The sequence below is a fragment of the Phyllostomus discolor genome, chromosome 4, assembly GCF_004126475.2.
Source record: "Phyllostomus discolor isolate MPI-MPIP mPhyDis1 chromosome 4, mPhyDis1.pri.v3, whole genome shotgun sequence".
Taxonomy (NCBI): domain Eukaryota; kingdom Metazoa; phylum Chordata; class Mammalia; order Chiroptera; family Phyllostomidae; genus Phyllostomus; species Phyllostomus discolor.
This window is the reverse complement of record NC_040906.2, coordinates 132,776,987-132,802,584: the sequence shown is the minus strand read 5'-3', so window position 1 is coordinate 132,802,584 and position 25,598 is coordinate 132,776,987. Positions and strand designations below refer to the sequence as shown.

Sequence of the window (25,598 nt, the reverse complement as noted above, 5' to 3'; positions counted from 1 at the left end):
AAGGAGGACGGAGGACTTTGCAATCCATTTCCCTTATTGTAAGTCATTCTGGCCACACTAATTGCTACCTGTGTGATCACACTTCTTTGAATCTCAATGTCCTAATTTCTAAAATGAGAAAATGTCCTTGTATCACAGGTTGTTGTGAAGAGTAAGTAAAATAATACATGTAAAGCACCTGACATGACAACACCTGGTGCATTTGAAAGGCTTGATAAGCCTTACTTTACAACTACTGTTAATACCAGGTATTCTGCTAATACTTTGACAACGACTCTTCCTCCTTCTCCTCCTCTTCGTCCTCATTAAAAAGTCCATTTCTGCCCTCCCTAGCTTGATTTGACTCGATCCCTCCATCCCCTGCCCCTGGGAGAGTGATGTAATACATATTAATAAAATCATTTAATCTATTAGTTAAATAAGGGAAATAAAAATATGATGTATTTCTTCACATCTGCTGAAGTGTTTCTTCTGCTTCACCCAAATCTTAAAATGAGTCCCCTTTCTAAAGAAATCTTCCTCACTTTAACTTCGTTTCAGTGTATCATCAGTTTTCTGTTGAATCCTGGACATACATACATGTACATCTAGCAAAAGAGCATTCTAGGCAGAAAAAACATCAAGAACAAAGGATGAAAGGTGGCAGTGTATATTGTATGGGAAAAAATGGCAAAAGGTCCATATGAGGAAGGTGGACTGAATGAGAGGAGGGGTAGTGAGCTTTAAAGTCAGAGAAGAAAAGAGGTGCCACACGCTAAAAGGTTTTGTGGCCAATGGAAGTAAAGAATTTGGCTTTTATTTCTTCATGCAAATGGAAGTCATCAAAAGATTTTGAACACGTGAGTGGCATAATACGAATTGCTAACAGGACCATTATGACTTCTCCTCTGAGGATATTTAATGGGGATACATTTAGATATAGTAAAACCAGACTTGGCAGCGGTCCATTGAGCAGATAGGACTCCTCTCTTTTACGCAGCTGCGCCTCTGCTTGCTCCATAGCTGTGTCTCATAAACCCAATATGGCCGAGACTAAGAAATTCAAGAAGTTGAAATTGGAAGAAGACAGAAACAGGGGAGACATATCTGTCTTCAAAAGAAAGGATTGAACAGGAGAAACAAGCAGGCGAATTGTAGTGAGGACCGCAGTGCCAATGTGCACTGTACGTTCCACAAACATTGCCTTCTTATTTCACTTCTTTTAGCTGTTTAACTTTGTAAGATGGTAAAATGGTTGGATCAGTGTAATGACTATGCTGCCCCTTTTTGAAACAGAGATCTACTTAACAAGGAAGGTCACACCTGCCTCTCCCATCTGCCTGTCTAGCTGGCATGGAAGCAAAAGAACTTGCATGCTGGTGAACAGATAAGACGGTGGGTCCACAGGGAAATCTAGAGGAGAAACTAGGCTGGTCCAAGGTGTCCTACAGGTTGTAAAATGCAGTTTAATCAGAGTGCCATTATTTTTGTTAAAATTGTTTTAATATTTAGAATGCACTTTTTTAAAAAATATGCAAATAGGAAGTTTTAAAAACCTGGAAAAAAAGAAATAATAAAACTAGTTTGGGGGTCTACTAAAATCATTCAAAGAGAAGTAATGGTGGTTGAAGCAGAATGCTGGCAGTGGAGCTAGTTAAGAAGCAGATTTAAGTTATATTTTGAAAGTAGAGGCAAGAGATATTTCTGACACACCGAACACGTGGTATGAGAGAGATGTTGTAGGGTGATATAATGGCCATTTAACCCAAGGAAGTAAGAACTGTAATTTTTTTTTTTCCTCTGTGATTAACTTGAGGGTCAGGTGGGGAGAACAGGAGCTTATTTTTCTTTCTTTATTTTTTACTTTTCCAAGTTGGGCTCTTTATTAGGTGGTTATTGCTGTGCTACAGGGGTCAGACCGCATAAGCAGTATCAGCCCCAAGCATGTGCTCTCCCGCTGATGGTCACAAAAACCTGGAGGCTGGCCCGATGAGTCCCAAGGTTAGAAGTGAAACTGGAAGGCCTTGGTCACTGCTGGCTTCCAGGTGTCCAGGCCAGGCAGCAGGGAGGAGATGCCCAGGACATGACAGGTTTCCCCAGCTGACACCACTGAGGTCCTGCTAGAGCACCAGCTGCATGCCTGCCTCTGCCAGGAGCCCAATCATGGTAGGCCGCAGGGCAGGTTGGGAGGGGTGGCCAGGACAGGAGCTGGAGCTGACCCCTGTGGAGAGGCACTTCTGGTCTGAAGGCAGCTCCGCTGAGTGCCTGCAGCACGGGTGTGGTGCCCATGGACCAAACCCACAGACTGGTAGGGAGCACCTGCCAGGGCCACAGTCAGGAGGCACTCCCAAAGCCTTGCTCCCCTGGCACAGCAGGGTTATGGGACGGTGATTACATTGAGGCCAGCCTCCTTCACTAGCAACTTGGCCGTTCACCAAGTCACAACCTGCCTGATTGGAAGGTCTTTCAGGAGTCTGACCATGACTGCAGGGCTTAGGCACTTCCCGGCATTCTTCAGGGATTGGTCCCTGTGTTACCATCTGGATGGTCCCTTTAGGGGACCCAGCCCAGCCACTCATCAATGTCCCCAGAGCCTCTGCCAGGCCAGTCCAAGGCTTGGTGTGTGGAGAGAAGGTGCTGGTCAGGGCCTGGGCATTTACAACCTCCATTAGAGATTTCCCCGTTACCATGTCCATGAATTGGATGGCGATTTCATCCCTGCAGTGACTGCTGGGCTTCCCTGGTGCTGGTGCCCAGGTGAGGGCAGCTGGTGGCATTCTCGTGTTCCACCAAGACTCGGTCTCATGGTGGCTCATCTGTGAACATGTCTAGTGCAGCCCCTGCACAATGGCCAGACTGCAGAGCCTAGCACAGGGCACCCTCCTCCATGATCCCCCTGCGGGCACAGTTCACCATGTGCACCCCCTGCTTGCACTCGTGTAGGTGCCATTGTTTAGCAGGCCTGTCAGGAGGGCAAGGAGAGGGGTGTGCACTGTGATGAAATCACAGGAAGGCCAGATCTCCTCCAGGGGCAGCTGCTGAACCCCGAAGGAGGCCGAGGCCTCTGGCGAAATGATGGGGTCATACCCTACAATCTTCATCCCAAAGGACTGACATCCAGGTGGCCACCATCTGTCTTATTTATGCCCAGGCAATGAATTCCCAGAGTCAGTTCCCACTGAACTTCATGCAACCCCCATTTGTCATTCTCATGGAAGCCGTCGCCTGTGGAATCTGCCAGGGGAGACACAGGATCATCTCACAGGTGAGCTCCGAAGCACTGAGACTATTCCCATTGTGGGTGTTCATGACCAGGAGCCCTTCCTGGTTACGGCCTCCAGATCCCACGTTGTCCATGCCCGTGCTGGCCGACCCACCACATGGAGCATTCTCTGCTGCGGTTGATGAAATCAGCAGTCACCTTGGTAGTCGAGCGGACAATAAGGCCTTCGCAGGTCCTGCAGCTCGCGATCAGCCTCTTTGTTCATGTTCTGCTCCTCCACCACCTGCAGCCCTCCATCTTGCAGGATCTTCCAGCAGCAGGCTCCAAGCTATCACTGATGAGCACTTTCCGTAGATTGCAAAGACCAGTGCTGGACCCAGCTTCTGAATCTATTGCTCTCCCTGTACAGAAACACCTAAGCCCAGAAGCTGCTGTATGAATGGCGGCTAGGGTAACTGGAGGAGCTTATTTTTCAAACAACGAGTTTGAGATGCCTACTAGAATCCAAGTGGTTATGCTGCAAAAGCTAGTCAGCCATATAAATTTGGAGATATGGAAGCTAAAATATATAGTTGATAATTTACTGATGAGTAGATAAAATGAAAATCCATGGCAATGACTAAAAATAACAAGGAGAAAGTGAAGAATAAAAAAAAGACTATTCAAAATATTATCTCTGGGTACAAACCATATCTTTAGAACGTCAGAGTGCTTTTACTCGGAAGGTTTGTGCTATCTTTTAGACATGCCGAGCCAGTCTGTAGATATCAAGTACTTTTCAAAGTATTTCATAAACTCAGATGTGTAAGAAAATGCTCTGTTCCTCCATTTTTTGTAAACTCATTTTTGGACTATGTTTCTATAATGAGACTGCACCACTCTGATGCTGTTTCACACTCATGCTGTTAAACTATGGTTAACTTCAAAGGCACCTCACGCCAAGAGAACACCATATCTGTAGGGTTTTCATTGGTTTTCTATATCAACAGCGTTACACAAACGGGATGATAATCTATAAATAGGTTACTCTAAAGACAATCCATAGATATTCCTGTTTTCAGATTTCCTTTATGTTTGAAGCCTTTGAAAATCTCTGCCTAAGTATTAAAAAAATTAAGGCTTTTCTTCATTTTGAACCATTGTCAGGTTATGATGTACTCCATCTGTTTTTGGTGTATCTTTTTGTAAAAAATACTTATTACGTTTTCATTTTCCTCAAAAGATTCTATTCTTTTATACTTCTCTTTTATTGATGATTCCTTATGATCAGAGTTGTTTTTGCAATACTGTTCTTGAAACTAGTTTTTAAGCTTTATCTAAAATATAGCTCATAAAACATATAGAACACTATGGGATGCTGATAAAAAATACAGCATTATTAGAAACTGAGGATCTGCCCTGGCTGGTAGCTCAGTTGGTTAGAGCATGGTCCCAATACACCAAGGTTGCATGTTTGATCTCCCATCAGGCACATACCAAAAATCAACCAATGAATACATAAATAAGAGGAACAACAAATCAATACCCACCTGCCCCCCCACTTGCTCTCACACTCTCTCCCTCTCTTTCTTTCTTCTTCCCTGTTTCCTCTAAAAATTCAGTAAAAAAACAAAACAAAACAAACAGGAAAAAAAAAAACCAAGAAAGAAACCTAACATCTAATACTAGCTACTTGCTTTGAAATTGCAAGTGTGCACTTTAAAAAGTATGGTTAAATGTATGCACCTAAACCTTCTGAGCTTCGTTTACTCCATTTGAGAAAAATTGAATGCAATGAAACTGTCAAGTTTGTTTTTGTGGTTCTTTATTTTTTACTTTTAATAAAAGTGAAATACCTAGTTAAATTTTTCTAATCCAAGTGTAAAGAGGCTGAAATTGTAACCAGAGCAAGAGGAATCAGGATTGGTGAGTATCTAGCTAGTGTCCATCATAGCTCCTGTACTTCCCCTCACATCATCCTAACACCAAGAATATGCATTGATTTATTGCACAGAGAAGTCTACCTATATGTGATGTTAATATGAATCAGAAAACAGCATAGTTCTTCAACATAAACATGATTGATTTAGTTCCAGTTCATGTCAAGATCTTAATAAATTTAAATAGGAGAATTTAGATAAAAATAAGACATTTCTTGCAGATCATATATTTATATATATTTATACTGAGGTCATAGAATCTCCAGGTGTTTCTAGAAATGAGGCATCTGGTAAGATTTGGGTATAAATTTTTTTCTAAAGGAAAAAAATATGGTCCACCTGATTTTTAATGATCTCTACTAGCCATATATGTCTGTGATATTTCCATCAGCCCTCTAAAATATATATATTGGGATAATATTATATATTTATATTGTACATGAAAAATGCCCAGAAGCTTTCCTACCACTTATGAAAATTTATTTTGTAATTTCATAAAAATAATACAGGCAATAAGATAAAACATAGTTAGAGTCCTGGGAAACAACTAGATCCAGAGAATGGAAAATACAAAAAGAGCCTACTAATTTAATTAAGAACTGGCAGGTAAGAGAGGGGAAGAGAGCTCTGAGTCAGCTGCTTTGCCAGTCTTGATATTGTTATTGGAGTGACTGAGCTGAAGATCCACAAAAGCCCTCAGATTCAAAAGAGACTGACCCACCTCTCACTCTAGCTCACCTCTACATAGTCTTTAGTGAGCTGTTGAGGGAGTATATCCAACTTTTTGTGCACTTGGAAAACCTCCTTCCTTTATCCTTTCTGTTTCACTACTACTCACAAGCTCAAACCACAATTTGCATTAGGCACCAATGCCACTAATCCTATCAACCCTGCTCTGTTTAGATTGAAGGTCACCATAGAAGCAGCAATTTTTTTTCTTTTTTAAAGATTTTATTTATTTATTTTTAGAGAAGGAAAGGGAGGGAGAAGAGAAGGAGAGAATTATCAACGTGTGGTTTCCTCTTACATGGCCCCCACTGGGAACCTGGCCCACAACCCTGACTGGGAATCGAACTGGCCCTTCAGTTCACACCCACACTAAGTCCACTGAGCTACTCCATCCAGAGCTGCACAGCAATTTTTCAAGGTTACCCTTTATTATCTGAACTCCTACCCAAAAACAACTCTAATAAATCTTACAGGAAGTAATTTCACAGGGTGATCTGATCATAAATTCTTAACTGGGCAGGTCATGGTGGATAGCCTTGCCCCAGGCCTATAACAGGTTTCTTTTTGCCTTAAGCAAGCCTTGTCCATTGTTCTCGAGCCTCTAGATTAACACACCTTCTGAATGCCAGAAGTGAGTCTCTTTTCCAGAGCTCTTGGAGGCCTTCAAGGAAGTACATAATTCTGTTAACTATCCTATAATTGAATCGTAGAGACTTCCCTGCATTTCTCCCACCTCCACTCACTCTTCCTCACTTTCTCTCCTCAATTCCAAATATATAAAGAAGTTGCAAAATTGTCATTCTCTGGAGCATTTGAGATATTGCTTCCCAGCATGTCCTCAGTTTGGCTCAAATGACCTCTTATAGACGTTCTCTGTAGCTTTGAAGATTTCTTATTGAAGACAAAACTTTTCATTTCCTTTGAAAATCTCAAGCTCTATACCATATTTAGCATATTATCACAACTATACTTAGGCATAGTTCTAGCCTTTCTCCTCTGAATAACTTGACTCATAAAATATTATTAGTAAGGTAACTCTTGGGATTTCACCACATAAGATTTTACCACATAAGCTTTCCTTCTCATCAAATACATTTAGACTGAGAGAGAAAATTCAAGTATTTCTCATATTGTCTCTTCTGTTTATACCCACCTCCAGTATATGTAACAGCCATAGTGATTATATTAATGTGTAATTTATATTATGCCATCTTGTACTAAGATCCCCATTTTGGCTTCTCATATCACTCAAAGTAAAACCACAAACTTATATCATCTCTTTCAATATTTTGATGATTTTCTCTTCCCTGTCCTCTCTTCTCTGATCTCATTTCCTACTACTCATCAGCCATCCTGTTTTAGCCATAGTGGTGGGTGTCCTTGAGTTCTTTAAATGCTCAGCAGATCCCTGCCTGAGACCTTTGTGGAATCCTAAACCTGAGGCCTAGAATATACTTCACTAAGAACCTGTAAGTTCATTTATGTTCATTCCTCAAGATTTTTGTCAAATGTCCTCATCAGATAAATCTGCATTGATTATACCATTTAAAATACCACCCCAATTTCACTCACTCTACATACTCTTTTTCATATTCTTCTTCACTCCAAACATTATTAAAGGGACCTGAGTTAAGTGATTTAACACCAGGAAATCACAACAGGAGACTGTTGATCTCTTCCAGGTAAGACACAAGAGGACCTGAACTGAGGCAATGTGGGGACTGCAGAAGAGGACTGCGGGCTCACATATTGGTAAAACTTTGAGCCAGAATCACAAAGTGACTACAGATATACTCTGAAGAACTAAAGATGGTGGAAGCAAGCCAGGATAACTGTGGGGATTTAATGTGTCGTGTTTCCCAAAATGCACCAATTTGATCTCAGCAATGGAAAATGAGAATATAAAAAAGGCAAGTTTGAGATGATAAGGGAATATAGAAGTTTGTGGTACAAATTGGAACAGGGAAAACAGGTTTTTCCTCAATCAGTTACACTATTTCATACCACTAAATTAAATTCTTTCCTTCCAGAGAACTTAGAAATATCCTGGGAAAAGAGGAAAAAAATCTCATATAAATTGAAATATCTTTTACTTCAAGCATCTCTGTGTATTTTTATATAAAACAGTTTAAGATAATCAATAAAGACTACAAATGTATTACCTAAAAAACAGATGAAACATTCTTTTACCTATGGCATAGAGAAATCATCTTTAACCCTTATTAAGATATTCTTTGAAATAAAACATTTGCTTTGCAAGTCTTATTTACTAAATATTTAAAATGAATGTCCTGAATAATAAATTATGAAGAAATTGCCATTCACTTATTTTGAAGACATACGTCTATTTGTTTGTTTGTTTATCGAAACTATTTTCAGATTTAGGTAAAATGAGCTGATGGCTTCAATAAAACTTTTCCATTAAAAATATGTTTGTAATTAAAAAAAAAACTTCATGTTGTAATATAGACAGTAATGAAGAGAAATTTTCATATGCTGAACAAATAGTTTTATTTAAAATTTAAAGCACTGGAAAAATATATTGACCAAAATAATATAGTATGAAGATAAAAAATAAATGAATAGAATATTCCAGTTATTTTCTCCTGTGGCTATGATTTTCCCTATATTAATATCATTTTTTATTTCTACTTATTTAGCTATTCTCTATTATCTACCTACTTTTCCATGTATCCATTTATTGTTATTTCCATATGCTTCAGTATTATCTGAAGTCTGAAAAGTTTAAATAGTAAGTTCTCTTTCTTTTTCTCTTCCTTTATTTTTTTAAATTTGTGCTATAAAGTAATTTTTCTTTTCAAACTAGTATTATCTATTGCATTACATGATATTAATTATTAAATAAAGGAATCTTTTATTTTAAAACTTCTTTTAAATTAGAATTGACAGTACATATACATACACACTAGCCTGGTTTATACATATACATGAAGATAGAGATGAGATTTGATACTTACTTTTTATAGAAAGAAAATTATGTATTACATATTTATAACTAAGAAAATTTTTATGGGTTCTGGATCCACATATAAAGAGCTTGGAAGTCTCTACTATGTTTAAAAAAAATAAAATGCTAAACATAGTTAAAAAATCAACAACGGCTTTTGTATCCATAAGAGAGGGAGGACACAGAGCAGACTACTGTCCCCAGAATTACAGAGATGGACAGGACAGGTAAACATAAGCAGTTGCAGTTTTTAAGAACAAAGATTTGTGAGCAGAAACCTCCTGGGGACCAGTGCCAAACTAGAAGACCTAAACTATAATTGTTCAATTGCTAAAGGCTCAGTGAAGACATGTCTAAGAGTTAAAGATTCCAGAGAAATCCACTCATGGGGGGCTCCCTCTACAATACCATGCTATTTCCTTCCAAGAATTTGCCTTGGCTCCAACAGTAAATACCAGAAAAAAAAATCTCCTGGTGTCTGCAGTGGAGAGAGAAGAAAGAAACCATTTTTAAATACTTCAAGGCACTCTGTTCTTCTTAAAATGGCCTTTCTTATTGGAAAAGCCTAACCTGCTGGGTATTATGAGAGAGTCAGTTGATGTCAGAGAAGAGAAATACTCAACTCCATCATTCCATTCAACTTAAGGAAGACGAAAATAATTAAGAATGCCTGTGAAGTTTGTAGTCCAGAGATATAAGCCCAGTAAAGATGAAGATATGATCATAAGACTATAGAATGCTTCCCTCTCTCCACATCTCACCATATGTTACTAAAGGTCCATTACAGCAATTCCTTTTACCCAGTACATCATGTTTAACTATCAAGAAAAAATTATGATATAGCAAAATGCAAAAAATAATCACAATTTTAAAGACACAGAACAAACATCAGAGCCAGCCAAAGCAGTAATGTTGAAATTATCAGATTAAAGATTTAAAAAATAATTATGATTAATATGCTAAGAACTCTAATGGATAAAGTAAAAGGATGGGAAAATATTTAATAAATATGAAAATTAAAAAAAAAGCTGGGAAAGCAATACTTATATCTGACAAAATAAAATTTAAAACAAAGACCATGATAACAGACAAAGAATTGCACTATAAAGATAAAGGTAGTAATTCAACAGGAGGGCATAACCTTTGTAAAAATTTACACACTCAACACAGAAGCACCTAAATATATAAGGAGCTCTTTTTTTAATTAAATATTTTATTGTTCCCTGGCTGGAGTGGCTTAGTGAATTGAGTGCCAACCTGTGAAACAAAGTGTCACCAGTTCAATTTCCAGTCAGTGTACATGCCTGGGTTGTGGACCAGGTCCCCAGTAGGGGTTGCATGAGAGGCAACCACACATTGATATTTTTCTACCTCTCTTTCTCCTTCTCTTCTATTCTCTCTAAAATAAATAAATAAATAAATAAATAAATAAATAAATAAAATATTTTATTGTTGTCCTATCACTGTTGTCCTAATTATTTCCCTTTACTCCCCTTTGCCTAGCCCACTCCTGATTCTCACAGTCAACCCCCACCCTGATGTCCATGTCCATGGGCCATTCATAAATGTTCCTTAACTAGCCCATTCTCCTTCTTTCTACCCTTATCACCATCCCCTCTCTCTCTCCCCTCTGGTCACTGTCAGTATGTTACTTTCTTCCATGCCTTGTTTGTTTTTTTCATTAGGTTCCTCCTATAGGTGAGATCATATGGTATTTGTCTTTCACTGCTTGGCTTCTTTCACTTAGCATAATATTCTCTAGTTTTATCCATGCTTTGTGAAATATAGAAGTCCCTTCTTTCTTTCTGCTCTGTAGCATTCCATTGTGTAAATGTACCATAGTTTTTTATTCTATTCATTTACTGATGGGCACTTAGGCTATTTCCAGCACTTTGCTATTATAAATAATGCTGCAATGAACATAGGGGTGAATACGTTCTTTTGAATTGGTGTTTCACGATTCTCAGGGTATAATTACAGTAGTCCAATCTCAGGGTGAAAAGGCAGTATCATTTTTAGTTTTTTTTGAGGAAATTCCATACTTTTTTCCATAGTAGCTATACCAATGCTCATTCCCATGAATAGAGCACTAGGGAAATCTTGATGGACATGAAGGAAGAGGTTGACAGGAGATTTTAATACCCCATTGACATCAAAGAATAGATCTTCCAGACAGAAAATCAACAAGGAAACAGTGACCTTAAATGACACCTAGACTGGATGGATTTAATTGCAATCTTCAGAGCATTATACCCCAAAGAAGCAGAATACACATTCATTTAAGTATACATGCATGTTTTCTAGGATAGACCACATATTAGGAAAAAAAATGAGTCTCAATAAATTTAAGAAGATTAAAATCAGATCAAGTATCTTATCTGGTCTTAATGGTATGAAACTAGAAATAAATCACAAGGAAAAAAAACTGAAAAACACACATAGTCACGGAGGCTAAATAAGTGTTATTAAACAATGTATGAGTTAGCAATCAGATAAAGGGAAAAGTCAAAATATACTTAAAACAAATAAAAACTAGAAGCTAACAATCCAAAATTCATGGCACCATATGAAATTAGTCTTAAGAAGAAAATTCATAGCATTACAGGCCTATCTCAAGATATAAGAACAGACATAACCATTGTAAACATATATGCACCTACCATAGGAACAGCCAAATATATAGGGGAAATCTTGGAGGACTTCAAGAATGATATAGACAGCAACACACTTATAGTATGGATTTTAACACCCCACTGTCAGCAATGGATAGATCCTCCAAACAAAATATCAAAAGGGATATTAAGGCGTTGAACAATGGCCTAGATCAAAAGGACTTAACTGATGTATAGAGAACCATTCATCCCAAAGAAGCAAAATACACTTTCTTTTCAAAATGTACATAGAATATTTTCAAAGATAGACCACATGATAGGATATAAAACAAGTCACAACAATTCAAGAATATTTTAATCACATCAAGCATGTTCTTGGACTAAAAGAAACATGCTTGGAACTAGAAACCAACTTAAGGAAAAAACTCAGAAATATTCAAATTTCTGGATATTGAATATCAAACTATTAAACAATGAATGAGTCAATAATGAGATCAAGTAAGAAATCAAAAGGTTTCTAGAAACAAATGAAAATGAACAAACAACAATCTAAAACTTATGGGACACAGTGAAGGCAGTCCTGAGAGGGAGGTTCATAGTAATACAGGCCTACTTAAAAAGATAGAAATATTTCAAATAGACAACCTAATCCTACATCTACAAGAACTGGAGGAACAACAACAAACAAAGACCAGAGAGAGCAGAGGGAAGGAAATAACCAAGATCAGAGCAGAATTAAATGATATAGAGACTAAAAGAACAATTCAAAGGATTAATAAATCCAGGAGCTAATTCTTTGAAAAGATGAACAAAATTGATAAACCTTTAACCAGACTCATCAAGAAAAAAAGAAAGAGGACCCAAATAAATAAAATCAGGAATGAAAGAAGAGAGATTACAACAGACACAACAGAAATGCAAAGGATTGTGAAGAAATTACTACAAACAAATATATGCCAAGAAATTTGAAAACCTGGGTGAAGTGCATAAATTTCTAGAAACATATAATCTTGCAAAACTGAATGAAGAAGAATCAGAAAGCCTGAACAGACCTATAAAAGCTAGTGAAATTAAGAAGTAAGTAAAAAAAAAAACCTCCCAGCACACAAAAGCCACGGATTGGACAGTTTCAAAGGAGAATTTTACAAAATATTTAAGGAAGATCTAACCCTTATCCCTCTCAGACTATTCCAAAAAACCCAAGAAGAAGGAAGACTCCCCAACTCTTTTTAAGAAGCCAGAATCACCCTAATCCCCCAAACAGATAAAGACACAACAAAGAAAGAAAACTACAGATCAATATTGCTGATGAACACAGATGCTAAAATCCTCAACAAAATATTGGCAAACTGCATCCAATAATTCATTAAAAAAATCATACACCATGATCAAGTGGGATTCATCCCAGGGATGCAAGGATGGTACAATATTTTCAAATCAATACACATAATACATCACATAAAGAAAAGGAAAGACAGAAATCATATGATCATATCAATTGATGAGGAAAAAGTATTTGATAAAGTACAGCACCATTTATGTTAAAAACACTCAGCAAAGTAGGACTAGAGGGAGCATATCTCAACATAATAAAAGCCATATATGAGAAACCTACAGTCAACATCATACTCAATGGGAAAAAACTAAAAGCTTCCCAACTAAGACCAGGAGTAAGACAAAGGTGTCCACTTTCACCACTTCTACTCAACATAGTATTGGAAGTTCTAGCAACAGTGATCAGAAAAGAAAAAAGAAATAAAGTGCATCCAAATTGGAAAGGAGGAAATAATACATCATTGTTTGCAGATGACATGACAGTGTACATAGAAAACCCAACAGACTCCATCAAAATACTACTCAACTTAATAAGTGAATTTGGCAAAGCAACAGGATACAAACTCAATATTTAGAAATCAAGGGCATTTTTGTATACCAACAATGAAACGTCAGAAACAGAAATCAGGGAAAAAATCCAATTTGCTATAGCATGAAGAAAAACAAAATACCTAAGAATAAACCTAACCAAGGAGGTAAAAGACCTATACTCAGAAAACTACACAACATGAAGAAAGAAATTAAGGAAGACAAAAATAAATGGAAGCATATATCATGTTCATGTATTAGAAAATTTAACATCATCAAAATGTTCATACTACTCAAAGAAATGTATAGATTCAATACAATCTCTATTAAAATACCAATAGCATATTTCATAGATATAGAACAAATATTTCAAAAAATTAATGGAACCACAAATTACCCCTAATTGCCACACCAATTTTGAGAAGAAGGACAAAGTAGGAGGGATCACAATACTTGATATCATACACTATATAACAAGCCACTATAATCAAACATCCTGGTACTGGCATGAGAACAGACACATAGATCAATGCAAGATAATAGAGAGCCCAGAAATAAACCCAAATCTCTATGGTCAATTAATATTTGACAAAGGGGGCAGACGAATACAATGGAGTAAAAATAGCGTCTTCAACACATGGTGTTGGGAGATCTGGACAGATACATGCAAAGCAAGAAAGAAAGAAAAAGAAGAAAGAAAGAAAGAAAGAAAGAAAGAAAGAAAGAAGAAAGAAAGAAAAAGAAAAGAAAGAAAGAAAGAAAGAAAGGAAGAAAGAAAGGAAGGAAGAGAAGGAAGGAAGGAAGGAAGGAAGGAAGGAAGGAGGAAGGAAGGAAAGGAAGGAAGAGGAAGGAAGGAGAGGGAAGGGAGGGAGGAGGAGGGAGGGAAGGAAGGAAGAAAGAAAGAAACTTGACCACCAACTTACACCCATACACAAAAATAAGCTCAAGATGGAGTTTATTTTTAACTCCATATTTAAAGACTTAATATAAGTCATGACATTCCTAGAGGAGAAATAGGTAGAAAAATTTTAGATATTCCATACAGCAATATTTTCACGGACATGTCTCTAGAGTCAAGGACCCAAGGAAAGAATAAACAATTAGACTTAATCAAAATAAAAAGCTTCTGCATCGCCAAAAAAATCAGCAAATTGAAGGAGGGAACCCAACCATATGGGAAAATACATTTGCCAATGATACCTCAGACAAGAGTTTGATCTCCAAATATATGGGGAATTCATATGACTCCACACTAGGAAGACAAGCAATCCAATTTAAAATGGACCTGAACAGACACTTCTCCAAGAAGGACATACAGAGGGCCAGAGACATGTGAAAGGATGTTCAGCATTAAGAGCCTTAGAGAAGGAAATTAAAACCACAATGGGATACAATGTCACACCAGTCAGAATGGTCATTGTTAACAAATCAACAAACGAGTGCTGGCAAGGATGTGGAGAAAATGGAACCCCTAGTACACTGTTGGCTGGGAATGTGAACTGGTGTACCCACTGTAAAAAATAGTATGGAATTTCCTCAAAAAACTAATGATGGAACCGCCTTTTCACCCTGTGAATCTACTGCTGGGATTATACTTTGAGAATCCTGAAATACCAATTCAAAAGAACCTATGCACCCCAATGTTCATAGCAGCATATTTACAGTAGCTAAGTGCTGGAAACAGCCTTAGTGCCCATCAGTACAATGAGTGGAATAAAAACTGTGGTACATTTACTATGGAATACTATGTGACAGAAAGAAAAGAAGGAGCTCCTATCCTTCTCAACAGCATGGATGGAACTAGAGAGAACTGATGCTAAGTGGAATAAGCCAGTCCAGTGAACAACAAATACGATATGATCTCATCTGTAAGTGGAATCTAGTCAACAAAAACAAACAAGTGAGCAAAATAGAACCAGAGACATGGAAATAAACAACAAATGGACAGTGACCAGAGAGTGTGGAGGATACTGGCCATTCATCTCAGCTGCAGATGCTCGTCAAAACACGAGAAAAACATACACAGAGACAACCAGGTCCTGTGGGGGAGTAGGGACAGAAGGGCCACTGTCTCTCATGGAGAGCACCTTTGACCACCCTCTCTCCTGGAGGGCACCCCGTATCCATTCCCAAGCAGAATTTTATTGAGAAAATAGACTTAGTTTGTGGATTCACAGTCTGGCAGAAAAGATCAAAAGGAGTAGGTGGCTTACAAAGGTGCAGACAGAACCCCTGCTGTGATTCTGGGCAAAGTTTGAAATTTTTGTCATATCAAAGGACTACAGGTTCCAAAGGTTTCCTGTCTGTGCCTTTAAATTTCAAGTTAATAACATCCTCCAGCAAACAGATCTCACAGGATCTTGTACATTTTATGTCCCAGGCCTGATTAGCCCAGGGGTCCGCCTTTTCTGGTCTGGGCTGTATCGCCCCTGCAGGCCTGAGAAGGGCAGGAGACAGAGGCAGCCAGGAGACTTGGATTTCTCACAAGGACTCAGGCTTTGACAAAGTCGAGGGGGCAGGTGTTGATGTCAATCACCCCTTCACTTCCACATCCCCAAATCTCTTCTCTTAGAGCATTCCCATGTGATCAAGTCTGTCTTAGATTCATCCTCTTTCTTAGAGAATTACTACCCGTCATTGACTGCTGACCATGCAAAAGGGAAGACAGGCATTATTAGAACAGGCAGTGTTTATGCCAGCAAAATAAGTTTTGTCTCCTTAGTGGCTCCTGGTCCGGAGGTCTTTCACTCAGCCTAAGTCACTGGGGGTTACAGCTTCCTGAGACCAGGCAGGGCAGTACCCAACAGGAGAGGAAAAAGGAGAGGGATAATGGGGAAAGAAGGGGAAGGGTCAAATCAAGGAAACTGTATTAAGGGCCTATGGACAAAAACAATGGGTGGAAGGATTGAATGTGGGAGTTGGGGATGGATAGGACAACATTTTTATTTTCTTGAAATGCCTGATTGTCCGCCCAGAATTATTGGAAAGCTTGTTTCAATGAAATATTCTTTAGATTTGCATTCACAAACAAAGGTATATTGAAGAGAAGTAAATGAAGAGAAGTGAAAACAACACAATAGCTGACAAAGGAATCCTGTTAAGTAGAACTAAAGGATATAATATTGATATTTTCTAATAGGCTTCCTAATTACATAGCTGCGACAACAACAAAAACAAATGCCTGTGATATTACTTTATTAAACAAAAGCAGAATCAAAATTGGAAGCTCAATATTTGTCTGAGGGTAATATCACTCAAAATCCTAATTGGAGTGGAAAATCAAAACTTAAAAATACATTTAGGAAGAAACTGTAATAAGCCATTAGTACACATTAGCATAAGAAAGACGTTAATTTAGTTTAGATAAGTATAAAGTAAGAACAGCCTTGGCTGGTGTAACTCAGTGGATTGAGTGCAGGCCTGAATACCAAAGGGTCCCTGGTTGATTCCCAGTCAGGGCACATGCTTGGGTTTTGAGCCAGGTCCCCAGTAGGGGGCACAGGAGAGGCAATCACATACTAATTTTTCTCTCCCTGTCTTTCTCCTCCCCTTCCTCTTCCTCTAAAATTAACTAAATAAAATATTTTTAAAAATAATAAAATAAGAACAAAAAGGAACCAATCAAAGTGACTCAAAGTTATATGTAATGAAAAACCTTAAACAATATTTAGAAAAAAGATCTTTTGTCCTAAATGTTATAGATACAAATACAGGAGGGTAGATATAAAATCTGGGTATTTATCAAACTCTCTCAACATAACCAACAGGATATTATATATTCATTTGTTCTATACACCAACAATCCTAGATATTATAATCCCCACAATCAAGTTCATGAATTTAATTGCTCAGGATCTTGTATTTAGATTAAATATACAAAAAAATGGATAAGAATACTTGCTTTATCTTGCTCTGAAGTCAATTTTATTATATCATGATAATGTGTTATATTACAGTTTAATCTGATAGAAACTGCTATCTTCATCAGATAATATAATGGCAATTTTATCTCTAGTACTTGGAATTTATAAAGCATTTTTACAATTATATTTGTCCCTTACAACATCAAGGAATGTTTAGGAAAGTGAAGTAATAGAAGGATAATAACCAGCCCTGGCCAGGTGACTCAGTTGATTGGGGCATCATCCATGCACTAAAAGGTTGCAGGTTCAATTTTGGTCAGGGTACATACCTAGGTTGTGGGTTCAGTCCCCAGTCAGGGAACATATGAGAGGCAACTGATCAATGTTTCTCTCTCATATCAATGTCTTTCTTTTTCCACCCTCCCTCTCTCTCTAAAATCAACAAACATGTCCTTGGGTGAGGATTAAGAAATATATTAAAGTAAAAATAACTTGATGAAAGTCACATGTTTGAATGATATACATTAAAATAAAATAGACCATGTCCAAGTACTAATTAATCACTTTGGATTACACTAATTTTTCAGGTCAATTAGTGCTTATAGATCAGTAATTTTCAACCTCTTTTTAAAAAATTTCATGGCACATATAAACTAAATACTAAAATTTTGCAGCACACCAAACAATATATATTTTTTCTGATCTGACAAAAAATAGGTATAATTTTATTTATTCACACCAGGCTGTGATTGTTTTGTTGGCTGTTGTCATTTTTATTTTATTTAACACTCTAAGAGAGGTCAGTGTTCCTAACTGTGTAGTCAGGTATTGCACGTTTTAAAAATTCTTATGACACACCAGTTAAAAATTACTGATATAGATCATAGGAAAACTATTTCCCAAAAGGCACAAAAAGTAAATATAGCTTTTTATCTTCTAAAATAATATTTGTAACTTCTTTTTAATTGTTTAAATATGCTTTAAAACCAATGTATTACAGTGACTGACCTTAAAGATTTGCCTCTGTAATAACTTTATGAAGACTCATATTTGTAATTCCAGTATCTAATTAGGTGACAGAATTTAAAATGGGGAGTGGGGCTGGAGGGATAGGAGAGGCTATATTTCTATTGCTTGATCTCCTTAGCAGATTTTCTTACTGTTACATTAAATTCCAAATAGGATATACCTCTATAAATTCAATTCTTTGCTCCAGAATACCTTGAGTGCCTTCCTCATATCATGGTTTAGATTCTGTCTCGTTTTATGAAGTATTAAATAGACTCATAATGCATAAGGCAAATGATTACTAGATTCAAAAGAATCTGTAGGCATAATTTTAATAGAAAATTTCTGTTTAAATGAGATTATAAATATTTTAGATCTGGTTTTTAATATTATAGAATAATGTTTATTAATAAAAAACAGGTTAACAAAAATCCTTTCAGAAAATAACCTAAAGAAACTTGTATTTTCAATGATGCCTTTTAAAATCAATCAAGGATTCAGTAGAGTAAACTTTACACATTACTGTTTATGTTGAGGACAATTTACTTTAAGGAAACATACTAAGAAATTTATAGCTAACAAATAGAACTTACATCATTTGTTGAGCATTTTAAGCATAATGAGCAAAATGGGAATTTGGGGGAAAGATGTTTTATTATATTTTATATAAGATCTAAAAATAACTTTAAATTTTATTTTAAACAGCAACATTCATTTATATTATCATCCTGTCTTAAAGTATTGCAATAATAGAAGGCATGAACTGAAGAGAAGTCTGTATTATTTTTATTTGGGAATATAAATGAAGAAAGAAATATATCCTGTCAGATAGGTAATAAATGTCACCTGGAGGCCACAGACCTTTGTTAAGTAATCTAATTTTTTACTGACCACTCTTATCCATCTTTTATCAACTAATTAACCCAAGATATATTTTGAGAAATACTGGGAAAACAAACACTTGTATTTTAGCTATGGACCCAATATTGATCTTTACAGAATTCAAAATATATTATAAATTTTTACTTTCATATAATCCATTTGAAAAGATTTCTGAGCAATAAGGTACCCCATAGCAATAAATCTTTTTTTAAAGATTTATTTATTTATTTTTAGAGATGGAAGGGAGGGAGAAAGAGAGAGAGAGAGAAACATCAATGTGTGGTTGCTGGGGACTGTGGCCTTCAACCCAGGCATGTGCCCTGGCTGGGAATCGAACCTGTGGTACTTTGGTTCACAGCCTGTGCTCAGTCCACTGAGATACACCAGCCAGGGCACAATAAATCTTTTTAATATGACTTTTACACAAGAGTTAATGTAGTTTCAGTAATTTAAATAAGATTCTGAATTGCAATATTAACCTAAATCAAAAATATTTCATGAATGCACTGGGAGAAAATAAAGCATTGCATAGAATTTAAAATATGACAGTTTATTGATATATTTCACAATTAAGCATATGTTAGTTTAAATAATACTAATAAGAACTGTGATAAAAACTTTAACTTTGGTGGAATTTTTAGTACCCAAAAGGACAATTAGCTTCATCTAACAAGTCAAAATGGAAACCAGTCACATTGAGACAAGAGATAATATTGTTTATTGCAAAGATGTGGTGGATGTGCTAACTGAGTTTAAATATATGTAATTAAAATCCACTTCTTTATTTTTTGTTTACTTATAAATATAGAAGGAATTATAGAAGGAATAGAAGGAATCCTGACAGTGCATTGAAGTATTACATGTAACAGTGGAAGCCTATTGCCATTTAACATGAATATAAAGACTTGACAAGAAGAGTTTGTTAACAGTCTTTGATAATGATACACTGATCTTTGTAATTAAATCTACTTTTCCAAGGTAAATCCTTAGGTTTTATGAGCATTTTTTCAAACAATAATAGCACCAACACAAACAGTACAGTTTCTTACATTTTCATAAACATGCACTAGATAAAGATATCCAATAGATACATTTCAATTAGAAAGCATATACAAATTCATTAAAAAGAGTAGACAAGAGCAAAGTGAGACCAAGATCACAGTGAAGAATGGGAGTTCAGCTTAAGATGTTAATTACCTGCAAAAGTGCTTGTACACTTTCTTCAACCACAGATCTGTTTTTTTCTAGAAACGTTAGAGTCCTTAATAATTTCCAGTTTGTAGTGGTAAATGCTAAAAAAAAACCCTAAAGATTTAGTGGAGAGTAAAAAATATCGCTAATTGTTTTAATTAACATGCACAAAATTTTACTCAGGTGCATCAGGCTAATAATTACACAGGTGGGTAGCAGGAGAAATAATATTAAAAAAAAAACATTAAATTTGGGTTGGAATCAAACAAGAAAGGATTTCTAGATGAAAGACATGGAAGGAAAGAAAAAGGAAGATGAACTGTTTCCCCTCAAAATTTATACGTTGAAGTCTTATCCCCAATACTTCCGAATGCACTCTTTATTTGGAGATAAATGATGAAGTTAAAATAAATCCATGAAGGTAAAATGAGGTCATTAGGGTGCACTCTAATCCAATGTATTCATAAAAAAGAGCAATTTGGAGAGAGATACAGGGAGAATGCCAAGTGAAGATGGAGGCAAAGATCAGGGTGATGCTTTCACAAGTAAAAGGATACAAAGATTGCCAGAAACTGGTGAAGAGGGTGGGATAGATTGTTTCTCACAGTTCTCCGAAGGAACCAAACTTACTAACATCTTCATCTTGGGTAGTCAGTCTTCAGAGCTGTGAGACAATACATATCTGTTCTTTAAACAACTCATTTTGTAGTACTTTGTCCTGTCACCTCTAGCACAAGCTATATGCAGTGCAGCAAAGTAGATGCAATGTCAAAGTTAATTAGTGAATAAGCCTTCAGAATAAGTCAGCTTTGAAAAATCTTTATCTGAAAGAAAGTAGGTATCGTGTGATTTTAGAAAGGTAGGATAGGGTGTTTTCCCCCTCAGGGTGTTAAAGCACCCTAACTTCATTTTTTAAAATTGTATACCTCTTTAAAATTTTGCTTATCTAATGGAAAAGTCTTCGGTTTTAGTGTTATTTTGTTTCTACTAACATTTGATGGCTAATTTCAGTTTTTGAGTTTCAGGTTACTTTGTAATTTGGGCACAATTTAAATTTGCGTTTTTCTTTATGGTGCCAGAAAACATGTATAAAAGTGCAAAAATGTGTAAGTGAATTTTAACTCACTTTTTTGTGTAAGTTAATGTGTAAAGTGAAAAATGGGTAAGTTATTTATAAAGCAAACCACCCCATATCAACCCAAGATAGGGCAAAGAAAATTGCTAGGACCTAGAATCTGCTGTTGTGTCCTTACCTAGTTGTAGCTTTCACTCTTACCTCTAGAAATGGCCATTTTCTCATTTTATGGTAATAACTTTTTCACTTTTCTTTATTTGTATTTCATGAATACATTTCTAAGTAATATCATTAAGTATTATTTGTATTTGATTTATATATAACTGCATCCATTATTTCATATCTTGCTTTTTAAACTCTAGTTTTTTTAAAGCTATAGTCCATTAATTCTAATTATTATTTTTTATGGATAATTAGAACATTTTTAATAGCACATGCAACATTCCTTGATAGTGTGTCTTTTTGCAAAACCAAAATAGCAAAGTAGTTTTTTAATTATTTTATTAAAAGGCTAAAATATATACTTAAAAATCATTTAAAAACGATTGAAAGCATCTGTGCAAAGGCGAGGGGAAGTCAATTTGAGTCACTAGGAAAGCCACAAAAGGACCTACTACCCTGTGTATTTTTGTAATTTTTGCTTCTATCTCTGCAAGTAATAATTCAACATTGCCATCACATGCAACTATAGTAAAATGAGGTACACTGCTTTGCAGTGAGTTCTTCTACCTATGATCAAGGCTGCATCTCCCATCATCCCTCTGGGCAGTGACATGGGATAGTAAGTCTCTGAGGACTTTCAAGCCTGAATGGAGGGATGGACAACATTGCTAGCTTGGGTCTATGTCTGCGGTCAGCTTCATGTTATTGGATGGGAAGAGCCTTGCTTATGCATTGATTTCCCCTCTCCACCAGTGTTCTCCTTGTTGAGGATGTTGATCTGGCCATTGCCGAAGGCCAGCTCATCATCATTCTGGGCAGGGTAGTTTTACATCCCAATCACCTGGCACACTGCTGGGAACACCATAGACTTAAGTGGCTCAATTGGAGTGATTTTGCTTGTCCCAGGGATTAAAGGTTTTACATAATTCGCCAGGAACCAGCCTATCTGGTGCTTTTTCCCATGTGCCTGCAGCTCTCCTTCCCACTTTCTACCTGTTCTTTTTCCAGATCAAAATCAGCTGCCCACTGGCCAGGGTGAGCTGCTCGAGACTGGTGGCTGTGTTCCAGAGGCAATAACCTGTGCAATTTCAGGGTTTTTTTTCTAAACTCCCTGTTTTCCCAGTAGTTCCAGAGCCTCCTGAATCTTTAAGCCTCACATAGTTAGAAGGGCAGACTCCAGGCTTGTGTCCTACTGTTCCTGTCCACCAATCACAGTCTTTCTTGGTAACCAGAATCACATCCTTTTGCTGAAATATTAAGTCACCTTGCTCAGAACTCTCATCAGTGTACATGGCAATAAATTCTTCTCCGGAGTCAGCTGGCTTGCCTGCTGGGGAAACTACTCTCTTTAGGCTAGCAGGGCTTTGGGAGGAATCAGAATCCATGCTTGTTGATTCCCTTATGGACCCCAAAGTGAGTTTCACCTAAGACTTGCGAAATCAACCCTTCTGACCTTGAACTTCTCCAAACCACCCCATGTCTTGCTGTTCCAGGATGGTGATTACATCACTTTTATTAAAATTCAAATGGTTGTCTGTCTTTCTTGGCTCTCCAAGGATACAGGGCTTATGCCGGTAGCCCCTCCACCTTTTCACCCTGGCCTAAAACAGGAGACTGAAAGGTGCCAGCAGCCGTGGCTGGAGTGAGAGCCGATTTCTGCCTTAACTGGCCAACACTTGGCACTATGAGCAAGGGCTGGACCACCCAGGCATCCCAGTGATCTGTTTCTGGTTTCTCATTCCTGCTGGTGGACTACGTGGAGTTAAAGTCGGCCCAGGTGTTGGGGGCCGTGGAGGGCTCAGCAGAGGTCACTGCCAGAGGCACAGGAGTCTCCCTCACAGCCACGTTGGGTGTAAGGGTGAAGGTCAGATCTGTCACTGGTTTGACTGGAGCAGGAACCTTATTTTCTGGGATTTTCCCAGCATAGTTTGCAGGAAACAACCCTGTCTTTCCCCTCAATTCTCCTCCTAGCCATCCCATTCTCCAGTCTGGCTTTCATCCACCTCGACTATATCTCTCAACTAGATTGTGATCTCATTGTGATTTCTGGACTCAAAGGCACACAGTGCTTGAAAATGCACCATTTACATTCTCCTATGCAGAAATTGTGAGTAGGCCTTTTTCTGCAATGGACCAGAGTGCTTGGACAGCTGGCTTAGCTGGTTCTTGGTGTTGTGGGAAAAGCTGGCCCAGCTTGTTCCTCACTTCCTCTTTGCCTAGGTCTTTGCTGTCTTTCTTTCTGGCACTCTTCCCTTTTGAGTTTTTTCTACCTCATGGAATTTCCTTGGCCACTGATGTTCATCATCCTGCTGTACATGCTCGAGGCATTACTAGTCCCTCTTCTGAGCTTGCCTTTGGGTTTCTTCTTTTTCTTTTTCTTTTTTTTAAAGATTTTATTTGTTTATTTTTAGAGGGGAAGGGAGGGAGATAGACAGAGAGAGAGAGAAACATCAGTGTGCGGTTGCTGGGGGTTATGGCCTGCAACCCAGGCATGTACCCTGGCTGGGAATCAAACCTGGGACCCTTTGGTTCTCAGTCTGCGCTCAATTCACTGAACTATGCCAGCCAGGGCTATTGTTTTTCTAATTCAATGATCTTTCACTCTTGTTCTTTCTGTTTCAGTCATTCAGCCTCTATGGGCTTTTGTTTCTAGAACTGCTGATTATAATGTATTTCTCTTAGTTCCTTCAGCTGATTACTGAAAATATCAATCTCCTATAGTTTCTATCTACTTTCTTTCTCAACTTCATCCAGTTGGTCTCTGAGCTGCCAACAAGCCAGTTCTTTTGCTTCCAAGGCTTTTTTGAGTGTAAGGAGTGAATCTCTGTGTAAACTGTTTTGCTCACCTTGCTTTAACTGGTCACTGAGTATCTGCTTTTCTGGAATAAGCCTTCCCAGCATCTGCTGATACTCCTGTAACTGTTGCTGTAGATGGGTGATTTCAGCAATTCTCAGCTCTCTGGATTTATTTGTACTCTCAATTTCTTGCCTTTGGGTAGTCAGTCGACATCTGATATCTTGAAGTTTTTCTTCATGTTGATGTTTTTTATCATTAAGAGCTTCTAATTCAAATTCCATAGTCTTTTTCTTTGCTTTCAGTATTACTATGTCTTCTTGTTCTTTGTTTCTTTGGTTTGATAGTCCTTGTCTTTGATTTCATTCCCATTCAATCTGTCATAGCCATTCAAGTTCTTGTTTTGCCCACTCCTGCTGTTTCACATCCTTGCGCCATTTCTCCTCCCACTGCTGCTCCATCTCTCACTGCTTCTCCAGTTGCTTCTCCAGCTCCACCTGTGGCTTGTGTTCCTGCTCCTGGTGCTCCAGCTGGGCCAGGCACTCTACTCTTCCTGCTGTTGCTCCAGGAGTGCCTATTTTCCTTTCTCCAGTTCCAGATTGCCCTGCTCAAAGTTTTCATGCTTCTTATCTTCAGATGTGACAGGTAATTTCTTTCTAGCTATTCATCTTCTAAAACTGGTTCCTCTGGTAACCTCTGGTCTGCAAAGGTTTAGCTTTTGACAGATACATCACTGCCTGGTCGGACTCTTCTAAAAGAACGTGGAATATATTCTGGAGACAGGACAGGTGGCAGTGGTTGGCCAAAGGTATATCAATTAGGTGCATAGCGAGGATAAACTCTTTTGCTGTCATTTTTCCACCTTGATCAATGTCAGAAAGATTCCATACTGAAGCCAGCTGTGCCTGTGGTACACTTGATTATATAAGAATAGTTCTTGCTTGGGGATCTGTTAAGTGTCCACTCATAGTTTTGTCATGACTGGTAGAGAGCTGCCTGTATTTCAGCCTGGATGACTGGGGAATAGCCCATTCTGCCAGCTCCGGGGCACTAGGTACATCAAATGATTGTGCCTTCTGTATTTAGAGTTTAATTGTGACTCTCAATGAGACCTACTTACTAAAAGAAGAACTCTTTGGTAATGTGGCTGCAAGATGAGCAAATACAGGCAAAGGTTATATGATAGGGTCCTCATTATTGGCCAGGAAAGACACTGCTCCTGAAGGGAGAGAAGGTACTGGGGGATGGGGACATCCTGACACCAGGGATGGGTCCCATCGGCACTAGAGCAATAGTTGGGAGCAGTGGCATGCTAGAAATTCCTCCTATA

General features: G+C 37.6%; 1 protein-coding gene and 2 pseudogenes across 1 annotated transcript; all 3 read right to left on the bottom strand.

The window, feature by feature from the left end:
* Window positions 1–1,848: 1,848 nt before the first annotated feature.
* LOC114495014 lies at window positions 1,849–22,859 on the bottom strand (annotated as a pseudogene).
* A 130-nt stretch (window positions 22,860–22,989) lies between these two features.
* LOC114495013 lies at window positions 22,990–23,849 on the bottom strand (annotated as a pseudogene).
* A 280-nt stretch (window positions 23,850–24,129) lies between these two features.
* LOC118500235 (intersectin-1-like) lies at window positions 24,130–24,619 on the bottom strand. Its single transcript, XM_036024313.1, has one exon. It carries the CDS (start codon window positions 24,550–24,552, stop codon window positions 24,199–24,201), a length of 354 nt encoding a protein of 117 aa, XP_035880206.1. The 5' UTR covers window positions 24,553–24,619; the 3' UTR covers window positions 24,130–24,198.
* Between the last annotated feature and the right edge of the window lie 979 nt (window positions 24,620–25,598).

Coding starts and splice junctions, on each gene's coding strand:
- LOC118500235 (XM_036024313.1), bottom strand. CDS start 24,552: ATGGAATTTGAATTAGAAGCTCTTAATGATAAAAAACATCAACATGAA.